This window comes from Chiloscyllium plagiosum, chromosome 34 (assembly GCF_004010195.1).
Source record: "Chiloscyllium plagiosum isolate BGI_BamShark_2017 chromosome 34, ASM401019v2, whole genome shotgun sequence".
NCBI classification, from domain to species: domain Eukaryota; kingdom Metazoa; phylum Chordata; class Chondrichthyes; order Orectolobiformes; family Hemiscylliidae; genus Chiloscyllium; species Chiloscyllium plagiosum.
In genome coordinates, this window is record NC_057743.1 from 27,453,795 (window position 1) to 27,471,357 (window position 17,563).

Genomic DNA, 17,563 nt, shown 5'->3' on the forward strand with positions numbered 1-17,563 from the left:
ATTTCGCACAGTGTTATGCTCAGAGCTGAACAGAATGGCCCAAATCTCTCAAAGATTTCTGCAATACAACTCTTCTTTGATTTTTGGCTGGGATCTCCAATCCCAGCTGAAACATCAAAGGGTTGATGTAGACATCCATTGAGAAGGTCATGAGCACAAGAAAAGGTGGACAAAGGCAGGATGCATACCCCTTTCACACCATGAGCTGCTCTATGAATGTACACTTTCCAAGGTCTGATCTTACAGTAGGTGAGGAAGCGAGTAAGTGATTAAGATGGGTAAGGTGAATGAGTGGGTTAGATGGGTGAGTCGCAGTTGCATTGGCTGATGTCTGAGTTAGGCCTAACTAGGGTAGATGTGTAGGTAAATTCCACGTATCCAGCTCTCATGTGAACTCACTGTTGGAGACTTTTGCAGAGGATCATCGGCAACATGTTGGAATTTTCAACTTCCCAGGCAAATCCAATGCACATGTGGACATCAGGTTCATCTGTCAGATCCCGATGTGCATCTTCCACCTTATACCCAATCTCTGTGGTACGGATACTGAAAGATTTTGGCAAATACTGCAGCTGAGACCTAACCAGCATTTCAAAAAGAGTTGGCAGAACCTCTGTGCTTTCATCTTTATGCCACTAGAGGGAGCTCAGGTTATTTTTTAAATTTATTTTTTGACTGACTCAAACTTCACTCTGGGTCAGACCTGTTCGTGTCATGACTGATATTGTTATTCACCGATATGTGAGGGACTGTGCACAGTCAGAACATCTGAGAGTTATATACTTTTCTGCCTTTTTATATTCCTGCCTGTAGCAAACACCAGATTCTGTCATCTCTAGATGATTTTATCTCATGTAATCACTAACTCCCACTTGGACATATTACTGATTTTATCACATTTCTGCTGTTATTCACCCAGTCATTTGCATTTACCCTGCCTTCCTATAACCAATTGGAAAGTAAGCTGCTTTTAATTACCAATTAGCTCTGACTGAAGATCTATTTAAGAAATGTTTTTAATTCCATCCCCAATATTTTTATCACTAATAAATGGGTACAAATTAAATAAAACAGAATGTTAAGTGTTATACAGTCAAGGCAGCACAGAAAGAGATCATTCTGCTGATTGAGTCCATGCCAGCTGTCTGTAATGCATTCCAATCAACCCCACTTCCCTGCTCTTGCCCCATATTACAACAGATTTATTTCTTGCACGTGCCATGCAATTCCTTTCTTGAGAGCCTTTATCACCTTTGCTTCCACCACCTCACAGACATTAAGTTCAAGCCTCATTACTATCATCTACACTCAAAACATTAGCTCGCTTTCTCTCAGCTGATGGTCATTCATTTACATGTTTTAAAGGTGGAGTCGGAAGCAGGAACCAGGCCCGGGATGTTGTAATTCCTATACCTATTGTCTGAAATTAAGGTCAACTGAATCAGTATAGACCTTTCCTGCTTAGTTTGGCTTTCATCACTATTCATAGAAGCTGACAGTGCAGAGGGAGCCTATTCAGCCCATCACAACTATGCCAGCTGTCTGACCCGCTGTGATCTCCACAGCATTTGTTGTTTTCAGTACAGATTCCAGCATCTGCAGTAATTTGCTCCTTCACAAAATAACTGTCGTACCCGAAACACAAGGATTTGCTGGATTAGAGCTCTTGTTGAGGCAACCTAATCAGTATAATGTAAAAGTGTCCAATTGAGGCAGCTAGATGAACTTCTCCCCATCTGCCAGCATCCACTCACGCACAAATCAACTTTGATTTCTAACTTGGCTCCCTGTTGACTGGTCTGTTTCGTAATATTTCTTTCTGAAAATTACAGTTAAATCTGCTTCCACGATTCTTCCAGGCAGTGCATTCCTGATCATAACAACTCACCAAATAACAAAAAGTTATCCTCAAGTCCTGATGATTCTATTGTCAGTTTATTAATGATATTTATCATTGGGATTTAGGTAATACAGTGAGACAGAATCTATAGGCCATCACTTGTTCCTCTGAAAGCATTGAAAGCCTGCCGCACTTTGGGAAATTTGAGTCAAAGGTGAACCAGACTGGGTCTAGGTTGCACACCCCCTTCTATGAGGGACAGTCATCCACCTGTTGGGTTTTTTATGGGAACCTGCCAGATTATGTGGTGATGTTTCTGTTGCTAGCCCAGAAAAAGTACCTTTTTTTCATTCCTGTCCATAGTTCAACCTTCCTGTTCAGGTTGGAAATAAAGTAGAAGATGAAACAAAGTGATCATTACAGAGTGGTTTAATGTGCTGAATAACTAAAATACTCTGCCATAGAAAACATCTAGATGATGTAAAATCAATCATATCGAGAGTAAGAATACATTAAAGGAACATGCAAATAGAACAGAGAATGAGGAAGGTTCTGACAGAACAAAGAGGGTGAGAAAATGAAAGAAATTGGACAAAGAAAATATAAACTGCAAACACGAGAGCTGTGGTAAACGTAGAAATTCTGGCCCATACAGCTACACGATTATCCTTATGCTTTTGAGTTCAACATTTACTCTATTTTTCTAATATTTCTAAAGCTAATGCTTTATTATAACTTCAATAATTTTAATTAATTATGCCCATCAAGGTCAGCAGTTAGCACAAGGACCCAAGTCCAGGATTGAACACTGAGCTGTGCTGCATTGGAATAAATTGTTTAAATGCTCCAAAATCAGAGGAGCAGAAAGCACCGGCTTAAGCACTGATTTGTGTCTCCTGTGGAAAAGTGTTTACATATGTTTGTGAACAAGCCTGTGCATAGATGTGTATATGCATTTGTATGTCTATGCATTTGTATGTCTGTAAATGTGTGTTTACACATACCTGTTTATACATATGTGTGATCCTTTATGAGGTAAATGGAAAATCAACTTTTGACTTAAAAAGAGATAAACTTAAATTTTGTTGACTGAACATCAGCTGGGCTGTTTAGTAAGTGTGCCAATCCTTCTCGCCTGAGACCATCTATGCAAAGTGGCACCGATATGGGAAAATCTGCTCTAACGTGTCTTTCTGCATTCACACACAATTGGAACTGAGCTTAATCATGGGACTGCTTTAGTCGAACAGTCTTCCATTACTTGCAAATTGGCAAAGCACCAGAGGGGCCACCTGTGTTCTTGGAGTGGTCCTGCAATAAGATTCAGCAGTCCCTGGAGCAGAGGGTAGAAAATAAGGGCATTATGATCCAATTGGGAAGGGAGAACTTTTATATAAATATTGAAAGATGAGCCACTCACTGAGATCTCATTTTTCTGTTGCAGGGAGGAGTGAAGGTGCTGATCACGGGACCATGGCAGGAAGCCAGCAGTAATTACAGTTGCCTGTTTGACCAGATTTCAGTGCCTGCATCTCTTATTCAGCCCGGTGTTCTTAGATGTTATTGCCCAGGTAAGGGACTATTTTTATTTATGTTTACTTTACTTTTCAAGACACATCACAACTCAACTGCCACGCACCATGAGTGACCTCTGAGCAGTTGGGCATGTGCTCGAGATCTGTTTGTGTCAGTCACATGTGGCTTGCTAAATTTGCTAATTGACACATTTTCTGCTTCTACCTTTGCCTTTCCCTTTCACCCATGATCAGAATTCAAAGCTTTCTAGTGTTGGGGGTGTCCAAATTATCCCCTATCACTCTACGTCCTTGTTAGTTTAAGAACCGGGAGCTAATCATGCGACTCAAAAGTCAGGTTAGTTGGCTGACCAGCACAGTTCCTCCTCCGGTCAAAGAGTCTAGGTTATTTTCAAAAGAAGATGTATACTTCTATAGCACCTTTCACATTCTCAGGCATCCCAAAGCACTTTTATGATGCGCAAATTGTAGCAATTCGTTTGTACACATCAATTTTCCAAAAACAGTACAGGTTCGCTCATCTGTTTTACTGATGTTACTTCAGGGACAAATAATTGCCAGGAAACCAGAGGCACCCCTTCACTACTAGCCTGGAATAATATTTTATGTTCAAGTTTTTGAATTGGAACTTGACCGAGGACTGTCTGGCTCAGAGATGATCGAACTATTTGATCCATAGCTGACACTTGGGTTTTGTTGTTACTATCTGTGAAGAGATTTTGACCTCCATTCAGAAATTCCCCATAATGGCCCAATAAAAATCAGGAGCTCAGCACGTGGGGAAATTGTACGATCCCTTGGCTCTGCTTTATTTGCCCTTTCCACAATGAATTTGTTAGGTTTGTGATCCTTAGTTTTACAAAGCTGTTAACTAGTAATGTCAGCTGGTTTGAAAATTAGAAGTGGCAGCTTTAACAGTTAACTGTGTCAATTCTTTCCACCCAGCCCACGACACTGGCCTTGTGACACTGCAGGTGGCCTTCAATAGTCAAATCATCTCCAATTCTGTCGTTTTTGAGTACAAAGCCAGGGCCTTGCCAACTCTTCCTACGTCCCAGCACGACTGGCTGTCGTTGGATGGTAAGTATCTCAAAACAGATCTGATATATTGTTCACCTTTGAAAGTCACTCTTTCTTGAGTCAGTTGAAGCGTGGCAGCAATGTGCCCCATCTGCAAACTCAGCAAACCTTCTTTGGCAGTATCTTGCAGTCAAGATCTCCCATCTATTAAAAGGACAAGGACAGCAGGCACATGAGAACAACGTTGGCATGTCCCTGGAAGGTGACAGAGTGCTGCAGATGGATGACATTCCAATGCAGGAAAGCTGGACAACTGTTGGAAAGTGCTTGCTTGGCACTCGTTGCGTTACAAGATTGTAATGATTGAGGACCCGAAAGAGTTATATGTAAACACAGGAAACATAGACTGAGTTTGTCTTCCTTTGAATACAGAAAAAAAGTGTAACGATCGAATGTTTAACATAATTAAAAGATCAGATAAAGTAGATATGGAGTTATTTGTAGGAAGGAAGCAGAATAAGGGGACATGTCCTTAAAATTACAGCTGGATCATTCAGGGGTATTGTCAAGAAGCATTTCATCTCATAAAAGGGAGTAGAAACATGTAATTATCTGCCACAAAATGTTGTTGAAATTTGCGGTCAGTTAAAAATTGGACTTTTGTTGGATGAAGGTTATCAAGGTTTATAGAACCATAGTGGATAAATAGAATTAAGGTACAGGTCAGCCATAATCTAATTGACTGATGGAACAGGAAGGGAATGAGTGACCTGCTTTTGCTCCTGTGTTTCAGCCATACCTGAAATTCGCGGGTGGGCTGTTAATGTGACTGCTGATTGCCACTGAAGCAAAGTAACCCCCAAAACCCTTTGCATTCAGAGCATTTTAATATGTTTTGAAATACGTGAAGTGATGGTATGTTAATGTACAAATGAAGGCATTTTTTTGCTGTCCCACCAAAAAATTTAAATGAAGATTACCCTTCCCACTGAAAATTATTTGTGTGCCCTCCATTCCTACTCCTAAACATTTAATGTTCACTCACATAAAGAACAAAACCTCTTTCTAACACATGGCTAATAAATGTCTTGATGTCAGCACAATCCCAAAGGCTTGCCACTGGGCCCATTGCCAGCAGTAACCATCTGAAGAGCTATTCCATCCTACTGAGTTCATAATCATTCTGTGATCAGTGCTTGTACCTTCGGACGCACTTGAATCATAGTAAAGTGTTTCACTGGCATAAACAGTTGTGACAGTTTGTGGATTAGCTGGCAATAGTTCAACTCTACTTTCCTCTTGGGCTTGTCATGTGAGATAAAAGTGCGGACATTTGATAAATTCCATAGCAGGGATTTATTACCCCAATTTCCTGGCTTACTCTCCTGACAATTTTGACTCTATTGTACAATAACAAAATAGACAATCCTCATGCATGAATGTCAGCAGAGTGTTGCCAAGCTGCTCAAGTGGATAACAGGCATCCGTGTTGAAGCCTTGTTCACACTAAGTTGGCCAAGCATTCCAGAAGAAGAGGTGTTTCCACACTTCCAAGGTGTCAAAGCCCTGGGGAGGGACCACATGAGGTTATCAGGATGATGCCAATCAGTTGCTACATGGAGAGATCGGAGAAGTTAGGATTGTTCTCCTTACACATGAGGTTATCAGGATGATGCCAATCAGTTGCTACATGGAGAGATCGGAGAAGTTAGGATTGTTCTCCGAAAGACAAAGAAGGTTGGGTGGAGGCCAAAGAGAGCTATTCAGAATCATGACGGACTTTGAAAGACCAGAGAGGAAGAAACCATTTCCTCTGACAAGGATTGTTAATTAGTGGTCATTGATTCATAACAGTTGCCAAAAAAAAAGTGGGAAATAAAGAGAAATTTGCTCTCTCACTAGGTTGTCCAGATTGTGAAGGTGGTGCTGGATTGCAGCACCTGGAAAGCCAGTGTAACAGATTACGGAATGCCTTTTAAAAGGCAATTGGGCATGAATTAAAGGCAGGATTTTTGGCAGTGTGGAGGGACAGAGGGATCTTGGTATTCAAGTACATAGATCCCTCAAAGTTGCCACCGAAGTGGATAGGGTTGTTTAGAAAGCATATGGTGTTTTGGCTTTCATTAAAAGGAGGATTGAGTTTAAGAGCTGCGAGGTTTTGTTAAAGCTCTACAAGTCTCTGGTGAGACCACACTTGAAATATTGTGTCTAGTTCTAGTCGCCCTACTATAGGAAAGATACAGAGGTTTTGGAGAGGGTGCAAAGAAGGTTTACCAGGATGCTGCCTGGACTGTAGGGCTTGTCTTATGAAGAGAGGTTGACTAAGCTTGGATATTTCTCTCTGGAGAGAAGGAGGAAGAGAGGTGACCTGATTGAGGTATACAAAGTAATGAGAGGCATGGATAGAGTCAATAGCCAGAGACTTTTCCCCAGGGCAGGATTGACTGGGCCGAGGGGTCACAGTTTTACGATATTAGGAAGAAGGTATAGAGGACACGTCAGAGGTAGGTTCTTTATGTAGAGTTGTGAATGCAAGGACTGAGTTGCCAGCGGTGGTGGTGGAAGCAGAGTCATTAGGGACATTTAAGCGCCTGCTGGACATGCACATGGACAGCAGTGAATTGAGGGGTGCGTAGTTAAGATTATTTTATTTCACATTAGGATTAATCCTTGGCACAACGTCGTAGTCCGAAGGGCCTGTTCTGTGCTGTACTTTTCTATGTTCTATGTTCCAATTTAAAGAAAATTAATTTCTCGGCTCAATGGGAAAATCTGGGTGTCTATCTTTTCAAAGAACTAGCACAGGTACAACAGGCTAAATTGTCCTCTTCTGTGCAAGAAATCCCTTCAGTTAAGAAAGTGACAAGAGCCTCTTTTCACTTTCAGTAGTCAGTCCCAGCCCTGCCAAGGTCTACACACATGCCATCCAGAATTGACAACTCTCCAGGTTTGCCCTGAAGTTCCCAGAAATTGGTAATTCATCTCCAGAACACCCTAGGGAAATAATCACCAAGACATTATACAAAATTTGTGTTCATTTTGCATTTTCTTTACTCACTTTCATATATTCATTGTAAAAATATTGGAGACAGCAGAAAAAAAGATAGTTTGACTAATAGTAAAGAATCATCCCATGGTTAATGAGGAGGCTAATGGTTTCCCAACTAGTCATGCGAAGGCAGTCACTATAGAGATCAATATATCGGTTAATCATTGGTGGGAGTGTGTGGGCTCAGCACTACCAGGAAAGATGTCTCGATCAACCAATGATAAGAGGGTAAGCCAGCGTTGGCAGGGGCAAGAGATCATATGATATAACCTCTAGAAATGTGGCCAATCAGAGTTGGCAAGCCTGTTATCATTTTCGGCAATAATGATTGGTTGGCAATTAGCTCCAGGAGACACTGCCTTTTTTTTATTCCTTTAGTTATGGGATGAGGGCATCACTGGCAGCATGTTTTGCCCTTGAGAAGTTGTGGTGAGCTGCCTTTTTGAACTGCTGCAGTTCACTTGGTGTAGGTATAACCACAATACCATTAGGAAGGGAGTTCCAGGAGTTTGAACCAATGACGATGAAGAAATGGTCATATATTTCCAAGCCAAGCCAGGATAGTGAATGGCTTGGAGGGGAACTTGCATATGATGGTGATCCCATGTATCTACTGCCCTTGTTGTTTAAGAAAGAAGGTAGTTGTGGATTTGGAAGGTATTGTCTGAGGAACCTTAACACATTTATTCAGTGCATCTTGTAGATGGTATACACTGTTGCCGCATTCCCTCGGTAGTGGAAGGAATGAGTGCTTGTGGATGTGATGCCAATCAAGCAGACTGCTTTTTCCTGGATGGTATCCTGAATTTTGTTGAAGCTGTACACATCCAGACAAGTGGGGAGTATTGCACCACATGCTTGATTTGTGTTTTGTAAATGGTTGACAGGCTTTGAGAAGTCGGAAGGTAAGGTATTCACTGCAAGATTCCTAGCTCTAGGCTTGCTCCTGTAGCCGCAGTACTTATATCACTAACTCAGTTCAATATCTGTTCAGTGGCAATACCCACGATATTAATTGTGGGGATTCAGTGATGGTGATATCATTAAATGTCATGGGGCAATGATTAGATTCTCTCTAATTGGAGATGGTCATTGCCTTGCACATATGTGGCGTAAATGTTGCTTGCCACATCTCAGCCAAACCTAGATATTGTCCATGCCTTGCTGTATTCAAGCATGGGCTATTTCAATATCTGAGGAGTCATGAATGGTGGTGAATATTGTACAGTCATTAGTGATCAACTACATTTTTGACCTTATGATGGAGGGAAGGTCATTGATGAAGCAGCTGAAAATGGTTGAGCCGAGGGCACTACCCTGAGGAACTCCTGCAGAGATGTCCTGGAACTGAGGTGACTGACCTCTAACCAGGACAACCATCTTCCTTTGGACTGGTATGCCTCTGACCAGTGGAGAGTTTTACCCAATTTCCATTGACTCCAGTTTTTCAAGGACTCTTTGGTGGCATACTCGGTCAAATGCAACCTTGATGCCAAGGGCAGTCACTCACACCTTACCTCTGCAATTCAATTATTTTGGCCTGGCAAAATCCAAACTGAGTGCCAATGAGCAAGTCATTGTTAACCCAAGTGTTGCTTGATAGCACTGTTGATGACACCTACTATCACTTTACTGATGATTGAGAGTAGATTGATGTGACGATAATTGGCTGGGATAGATTTGTCTTTTTTTGTGTGTATGGGACATACCTGGGCAATTTGCCACATGGTTGGGTAGATGCCAGTGTTGAGCTGTATTGGACCAGTTTACTAGGGGCATAGCAAGTTTGGAGCACAAGTCTTCTGTAGTATTACCAGAATGTTGATCGAGCCCATTCCCCTCGCAGCATCCAGTGCCTTCAATCATTTGTTGATATCACGTGGAGTGAATCAAATTGGCTGAAATCTGTCACCTGTTTTGCTGGGGAACCTCTGGAGGAGACCAAGATGGATCTTCCAATCACCACTCCTTCAGACATCCCCAGCATCACAAATGCTGACTTCCCCCTTCCCCTCACTCAGTGCTCTAAGGTTGATTGAAACACCATATACTGCAATCTTAGGTGAGCTCCAACCCAGAGCAGACCAGAGATTCAACACAGGATTGTCTTATGTGTGTAGTTCAGTGCAAGTGATGCATTTAAGCTTGAGGTAACATAATTTGGGAGAAGATTTGTAGCTTGAGTGCTCGTTGTTGTGGTTCTGTTCGCCGAGCTGGGAATTTGTGTTGCAGACGTTTCGTCCCCTGTCTAGGTAACATCCTCAGTGCTTGGGAGCCTCCTGTGAAGTGCTTCTGTGATGTGGCAGGTACAAATCACTATAAATGCTGGAGGAAACATCACAGAAGCGCTTCACAGGAGGCTCCCAAGCACTGAGGATGTCACCTAGACAGGGGACAAAACGTCTGCAACACAAATTCCCAGCTCGACGAACAGAACCACAACATTGAGGTAACATTACTGAGGAATTAGTGACGTAGGAACCAGTTCTTTAAAGTCTTTGCTTCTGAAACTAGTTGTTTTTATCAAGGGATTCCCTGGCTCTCGGTACCACATTGAGAGAAATGTTGGACTGAATTTTGATCATGGTGCGCATGTACAAGATGGATTGGGCCCACTGCCCCCAGTCTCAGATCAGAGGCAGTCACAAAAGCTTCTGAGTGCTGCGGTGTGCTTTGTAAAAACAGTTTCTCTGGGGACTTGTTACAGTTGTTCCTTTGAGGTTAATCCATCTGCCTCAGACTTCAACCCTTACCCAAACCTATGCCACCACATGCCAACTTATTCCAACTCAATCCCCCTTGATCCTATATAGCCCCAAACCTACTTAGCCAGTGTCCACCATTGGCAGAACTCAGAAGCCAGATCTAGATTTTAAAAAAAACAAAGGCATAAAAATTTATTATGGCTTTCAATATAATTTTTAAAATCCCAATTATGAAAGCCCATTTAAAACTCAAATCTCTTCAAGCAAGTAATCCCTATTAAAAACAAACACTGAGATATATGTACACAGTCTCACATTCTATAACAGTTACTCATTTGATAACGTCCTCCTCCTCCTCCTCCCCCCCACAACAAAACCCACCCAGTGGGATAATTATAAATAGTGAAAATCAGGCAAGTAATGTCAACGCCATTGCCCTTGGGAAATGTCAACCAACAACTGTTGTAATTGCGAGAGCAATTTTTTTCAACTCTCACAGACACACCCAGCATTCTGTTTTAGTTTTTTTAAAGGCAGAGAATTCAAATAACTTCACAAGTTGATAGTTCTACAGACCACAAGCATTTGCATCTACTCTAATAATTCATTACTCCCACAATGGGATAAGGCCCTTGCTACAGTCAGAACAGTGTCTGTTTGAACTCAGTACTGAGTTCAATTAGTCCTGCTGAGTCCCATCATGTGTGAGCAACAACCTATTCCTTTTCCCCTACTGGCAAAAATGGAATCTGTCAAAAAATGGGATGAGTTTTTCACATTAAGGTCCCACCCATCATGTTTAGAGGTCCAGTCTCCACAATAATCGGGCCCACAGTATCTGGTGTGGGTCTTGAATGCTCAAAGTTCTAACTCAATTAGCACTTTGTTGAACTTAAGCAGCTCACGTGGTTAAGGTGCTCCTTTGACCCTCTGTTACGGAGAGAATTCAAGGATTTTGATCAAGTGAAGATGAAGGGTCAACATTGAATTCCACATCAGATGATGTGTAACTTGAAGAGGAATTTGTAGATAACCTTGCTGCCTTGTTCTCCTTGATTGTGGAGTTCACATATTTGGAAGGTGCTGTTGAAGAAGTTTTGGTGAATTGCTACAACAAATCTTCTAGGTTGAATACACACTGCTACTGTTATGTGTCCATTTTGGTGAGAGTGATTGCTTAAGATAGTGGATGGTGTACCAATTTTAATGGAGAGGAGAAAATTCAGGATATGACATTTTGACACTGAAAATTGTACTGTTGGCTCTCAATATCGGTGAAAATAAATCTCACCTTGCATTATTCCTTAGATATGTGGAGGCATGACAGCATTCACTTTTCACAACTTATTAAAGCTTCAAGAGATCTAAATATATTTGGAGTGTGATTGTAAGTTAAGGTGCGGAGGTCTTCGTCAACTGGGTGTCAAGATACGTTGAAAGAAATGTACCCCCAAACTACTAAGATTGGATTTGAGGATGTTAGTTGAGAATGGGATGGGATCTGGTAACTTGCACTATCCAGTTATTCAGAACACTCAGAGTAGCCTGTATTTTCTGATAGGTATTTCTGTGATAACCCATAATCTTCTGATGTGTTGTTTTTGTGGTTTAAGGCAAGGCCTGTTTTATTTGTTGGGGAATATTTTTAAGAGGATCCACTCTGACTTCATCCCAACAGTCAAGATCTATAACTTGGTGGATCTTAGCTGAGGTAGGAGTCAGTTCAGACTCCCCACTAAATCCGGTGTAGTCAAGATTTTCTATTTAGTTAGTTTTGTTGATAAGGAGGTTTAGTCACACTCCCAGTAAACAATGGAGGCAAAAATCGGTGGCATGTGGAAATGAGATCCCTGCGAGATAGTAGTTTTCAAACGTAGTGATAAGTTTAAACAGCAATATTGGTTTCAGTGCAATTAAAAGATCCATATAATGCGTATCAAGCGTGACTTTGTAGTATTCTGCTGAGTTTGAACATCTTTGGCTCCCATTTCAGAGCACAGTGCTGAGGGAGTGCTGTGCTGTGCTGTTAGAGTTAATGTCTTTCAGATAAGACATTAAACTGACGCCCTGTTTATTCTCTCAGTTGGATTTTAAAGGTGGCTGTTATCTGGAAAGCAGGCACAGAAGTTATTCCTGATGTTCCGGAAAACATATATCACTCAGTGAACATCATAACACCAAGTTATTTACTGTTTTTAGACTCTTACTGTTTATAAACAGGCTGCCATGTTACTCCTTTGCAAGAGTGGCTACAGTTGTTGGTAATTTATTCTTAACCAAATATTCAGTGCTGTGTTTCCTACATTACAGCAGAGTGAATGCTTACTTTGCTGTGCAGATCTTGGGGATTTCTTGAAGTTGTAAAAGGCACTATATAAAGGGAAGCCAATCTTTCCAATGGGCAGCCAACCTGATATGGCTTATTTTGTTGTGTCCCACATAAATGTGTGCAGGTTTGGGTTTAGCTATGTGGCAACCACTTACCTTGTGGTATTACACAAAAAGTACGTTTAGTACTGTGAAGTTAGCAGAGTTTGTTTCAGAGGAGAGCCCAAGCTAGCCAGCAAAAGTCAGCATCATCAGGGCAGAAAGGAGGAAAATGGGAAGAGTAGCTTTTTAAAGCCTTCTGAAGAACTGTTGAAAAGAATGTTCTTTATGTACCACATCTTGCCTACAAAATACATGTCACAGATAAGACATTGTAAAGATCTACTGCTGAATCCTTGGAAAACAGCCCACTTACAGATATAATTGTAGCTATTTCAAAGCTACTTCACTCAAATAAGTCATAGTCATAGAGATGTACAGCATGGAAACAGACCCTTTGGTCCAACCTGTCCATGCTGACCAGATATCCCAACCCAATCTAGTCCCACCTGCCAGCACCCGGCCTATATCCCTTCAAATCCTTCCTATTCATAAACCCATCTAAATGCCTCTTACATGTTGCAATTGTACCAGCCTCCACCACTTCCTCTGGCAGCTCATTCCATACACATACCATCCTCTGCGTGAATAAAATGCCCCTTAGGTCTCTTTTATATCTTTCCCCTCTCACCCTCAACATATGCCCTTTAGTTCTGGACTCACCGACCCAAGGGAAAAGACTTTGCCGATTTACCCTATCCATGCCCCTCATAATTTTGTAAACCTCTATAAGGACACCCCTCAGCCTCCAACGCTCCAGGGAAAACAGCTCCAGCCTGTTCAGCCTCTCCCTAGCTGCCCATGGGACATTGTGAACAGTGAGGAGGGTAGTGTGGAACTTCAAATGGACATAGGTATGTTGCTGGAATGGATGGACAGGTCGCAGTTGAAGTTCAAAGAGGAAAAAGGTGAAATGATTAAATTCAGTGGAAAGAACATGGAGAGTTCATAGATAATAAAGGGCACAATTCTAAAGTGGGTGCAGAATCAAAGGGATATGGGCATATATGTGCATAAGTCATTGAAGGTGACAGGATACGTTGAGAGAGTGGTAAAAAAAAAGTATACAGTGTCCTGAGCTTTATTAATAAGGGCATACAGTTCAAGAGCAAGAAGTTTAAGATGAATTTGTAAAAGACACTAGGTAAGTTTAATTTTGGGCTATTTCACCCAGTTCTGGGCTTCTCACTTTAGGAAAGATATGAAGGCTTCAGAGAAAGCACAGGGAAGATTCACGAGAATGCTTTCTGAAATGAGGAACTTCAGTTATCACAGTAGGTTGGAGAAAAATGGGCTGTTTTCCTTGAAAAAGAGAAGGCTGAGAGGTGATTTGACATTTGATACGATCCTGGCTGATCTGATTCTTGCCTCCCCTTGATACCTTTGACTCCCTGTTAGTCAGAAATCTGTCTACATCTGCCTTAAAAATATCCCATGATCCCATCCATTAGAATTCCACATTTCCTCTGAGTGAAGAAAGTCCTCCTTATCTCTCTACTAGATGGAAACTCTCCTATTTTGAAACTATGAACCCTAGTTCTCGGTTCTTCCATTAGGCATAACATCCTTCAAGCATCCAAACTGTCAGATCCCCTCAGGATCTAATATGTTTCAAACAATCACATCTCATTCTTTTAAACTCCAATGGATACAGCCCCAACTGCCCTACATTTCTTATAAGATAACTCCATCATTCAAAGAATTAGTTGGGTGAGCCATCTCTGAATTGTTTTCAATGCAATTATGTGCATTTTTTAAATAAAGCAACCAAAACTCTCACCAATGCCCTATACAACTGCAGCAAAACATCCCTACTTTTATATTCCATTCCCCCTGCAATAAATGGCAAAGTTCTGTTTGGCATCTTAATCACTTGCAGTACCTGCATACTACTCTTTTGTGATCCATGTGGTAAGACACTAAGATTCTCCTGTATCTCAGAGTTCTACAACTTCTTCCCATTTAAATAATGTGCTGCTTTTCTGTTCTTACTGTCAAAATGGAAAACTATACATTTTCCCACATTATACTCCATCTGCCAATTTTTTGGCATATTCACTTCACCTACCTGCGTTCCTTTGCTGACTCCTTAGGTCCTCCTCACAATCTATTCTCCTACCTGTTCTTGTGTCACCAACAAATCTCTGCATACCAGTCTCTTCATCCAAGTCATTCACATAGGCTGTAAATGGTTGAGACCCGAACATTGACTCCTGTGAAACACCACTTGTTACATCTTGCCAACCCAGAACTACTCCATTTATGCCCACCCTCTCTTTCCTGTTAGCTAACCAGTCCTCTATCCATGTTAATATGTTACTTCCAAAGCCGTGGGCTCTTATTTTGTTTAGTAACCTTTGATGTGGCAACTTCTGAAATGCTCTTGGAAATTCAAGTACACCACATCAACGCTTTCCTCTTTGCTTCTTACTTTCTCAAACAGCTCAAATGAACTTGCCAAACACTATTTCCCTTACACAAAACCCTGTTGAATGTGTCTGTTTGCACTGAGACTTCCAAAGTACCTTGCTGTGACTTTCTTAATAACAGATGCCAGCATTTTCTGTACAATGGAGGCTAATTTAACAGGCCTGAAGCCATCAGATTTGAGGTCTTCCATTCATCACCATGTACAGTATAAGCATTTCTTCTTAAAAAAATGTTCAGACACTTGGGGCAGAAGGCAATCCATACTTTTTCCTGTGACACGCTGACACATTTTTTTAAAAATTGGTCCATGATACAAGGAGTTTTGCTGATTAACACTTCACTTTTCATGATGTCCAACACTGTTTCTTTCCAAATCATGCTGACAGACTCTGGGAGTAATCACACTATTAACGTACAAAATTGAATCATTTGATGAAACCAAGATAATCTCAGAACTCTAAGATGAGAGTCAAGATGAAAGTAAAATGGTCAGGAAGCATCTGTGGAAAGAAAAACTGTTTGTATTTCAGGTTGATGAACTTTCATCAATTTAAACATTAACAATAACCTTTGAGTAACTCTCTCTACAGTTAAACACCATATCCCCTGTGTACTTCTTAGAATACATTACATAGGAATAGAAACAGTCCTTTTAGCTCCTCAAACCAGTCCCACCAACATCCAGTCAGATAGTTGCTGAGCTGATTCTCAAGTCTCTTGGTTTTGTAACCTTTAATACCTTTGGCCATCAAATGCCTGGCAATTTCAATCATAAAATTTTCCCCAGCTTCAACTCCCAGCCTTCCATTTTCTGCCCCTCTTAACTGAAAGCATTCTAGAATCTGATGCCCATGCCCTGAGTTGTACCAAGTACTGTTCTCCTATTAGGAGAAAGTGAGGTCTGCAGATGCTGGAGATCAGAGCTGAAAATGTGTTGCTGGAAAAGCGCAGCAGGTCAGGCAGCATCCAGGGAACAGGAGAATCCATTATGCCCGAAAATGGAAGGCTGGGAGTTGAAGCTGGGGAAAATTTTATGATTGAAATTGCCAGGCATTTGATGGCCAAAGGTATTAAAGGTTACAAAACCAAGAGACTTGAGAATCAGCTCAGCAACTATCTGACTGAAGAAGGGCTTATGCCCGAAACGTCGATTCTCCTGTTCCCTGTATGCTGCCTGACCTGCTGCGCTTTTCCAGCAACACATTTTCAGCTCTGATCTCCTATTACCTCTGTACTCAGTGACTTATATTGGCACCGGGTTGAACAATGTTTTGTCAGTAAAATTCTCATTCTTGTTTCCAAATCCTTCCATGACACTGCTCCTCTTTGTTTCTTTCCTTTCATCCACCCTCCAATTCTTACCTCATGAGCATCTCAGATTTTAATTGTTTCAGCATTAGTGGCTGAATTTTCTGTTGCCAAGAACACACATTCTGGGAATTTCTTTTTGTCTCATTTCCTCCCTTAGGACACTCAAATATTAAGTAGTCCAAACTGCCAAATATAAACAGTTTCCGAACTTGTACCTCAGTCCCTCTTGCCAGCCAAGGCTTGAGGTTCAACCAGACTGTTTTAAACCTTATAGCAACCAGCTGAACCCTGAACGGAAATTTTCTGTTTCCTTTATCCTCTGCCTCCACTTTCTCTCAATATATTTTCCTGCTTTCTCTTTGTTCGCCAAGCCCTACTTTTTCTTTTACTCTGCCTCTCTCACTTCACTGTTTCCTTTTTTTTGTATAACTCACTTCAGTTTTTTCAGCTCTCTATCTGTGTCTTGATCTTTCTCTCACTGTCACTTTTAACCTTTCGTCATCTCTGCTCTGTCTGTCTCTACTCTCTCCTCTCTGCCTACAGTGTTCCTCTTTCCTCTGAAAAAATCAAAGACCCAGACTGACAGTCTGCAACTGTTCCAACAAATGGGAATACTATTGACAATTTAACACAATAAATCACGCTGTGCCTGGAGTTAATTCAGGGATATAGCTATATTACATGTCTCTGTGTGCTCCCAAATATAAGGTCCACCTCACCACCACCACCACTCCACCCCCCCCCCCACCCTAAATTTCACTGCCGCATCAACTGCCACCCAGAACAAAGGAGAATACAGCTCACACACCAGCTGTCGTTATGCCTGGGCTCTGTTCAGTTCCAGCCATAGAAATAGGCTTCACTGTGTCACCTGCCATTTCAAAATAGAAGCATTTGGACTCTCAAACCCGACACACCCTTTTCATGCTGTTAAATGACCACTGATTTCTGCATCGCAACAGAAAAACACAGCAGGCTCTCCTTTGTTTAATTTAGTCACTTTGTATAGTGAAAAATCACACACTAGGTTGCTATCCATCAGGTTTATTTGGAAGCACTAGCTTTCGGAATGCTGCTCCTTCTTCAGGTGGCTCATCAGGAATGATGAGGAGAAAGTGAGGTCTGCAGATGCTGGAGATCAGAGCTGAAAATGTGTTGCTGGAAAAGCGCAGCAGGTCAGGCAGCATCCAGGGAACAGGAGAATCGACGTTTCGGGCATAAGCCCTTCTTCAGGAATGAGGAAAGT

General features: G+C 41.5%; 1 protein-coding gene across 7 annotated transcripts in view; it reads left to right on the forward strand.

The window, feature by feature from the left end:
- Positions 1-17,563, forward strand: part of camta1a (calmodulin binding transcription activator 1a) — a 1,208,107-nt gene that overhangs the window by 1,098,535 nt on the left and 92,009 nt on the right. For all 7 annotated transcript variants that reach the window (XM_043675998.1, XM_043675994.1, XM_043675992.1 and 4 more), the window contains 2 exons: positions 3,285-3,411; positions 4,321-4,455. In XM_043675998.1, coding sequence (XP_043531933.1) covers positions 3,285-3,411; positions 4,321-4,455 — 262 coding nt within the window. The remainder of the gene's footprint in view (positions 1-3,284; positions 3,412-4,320; positions 4,456-17,563) is intronic.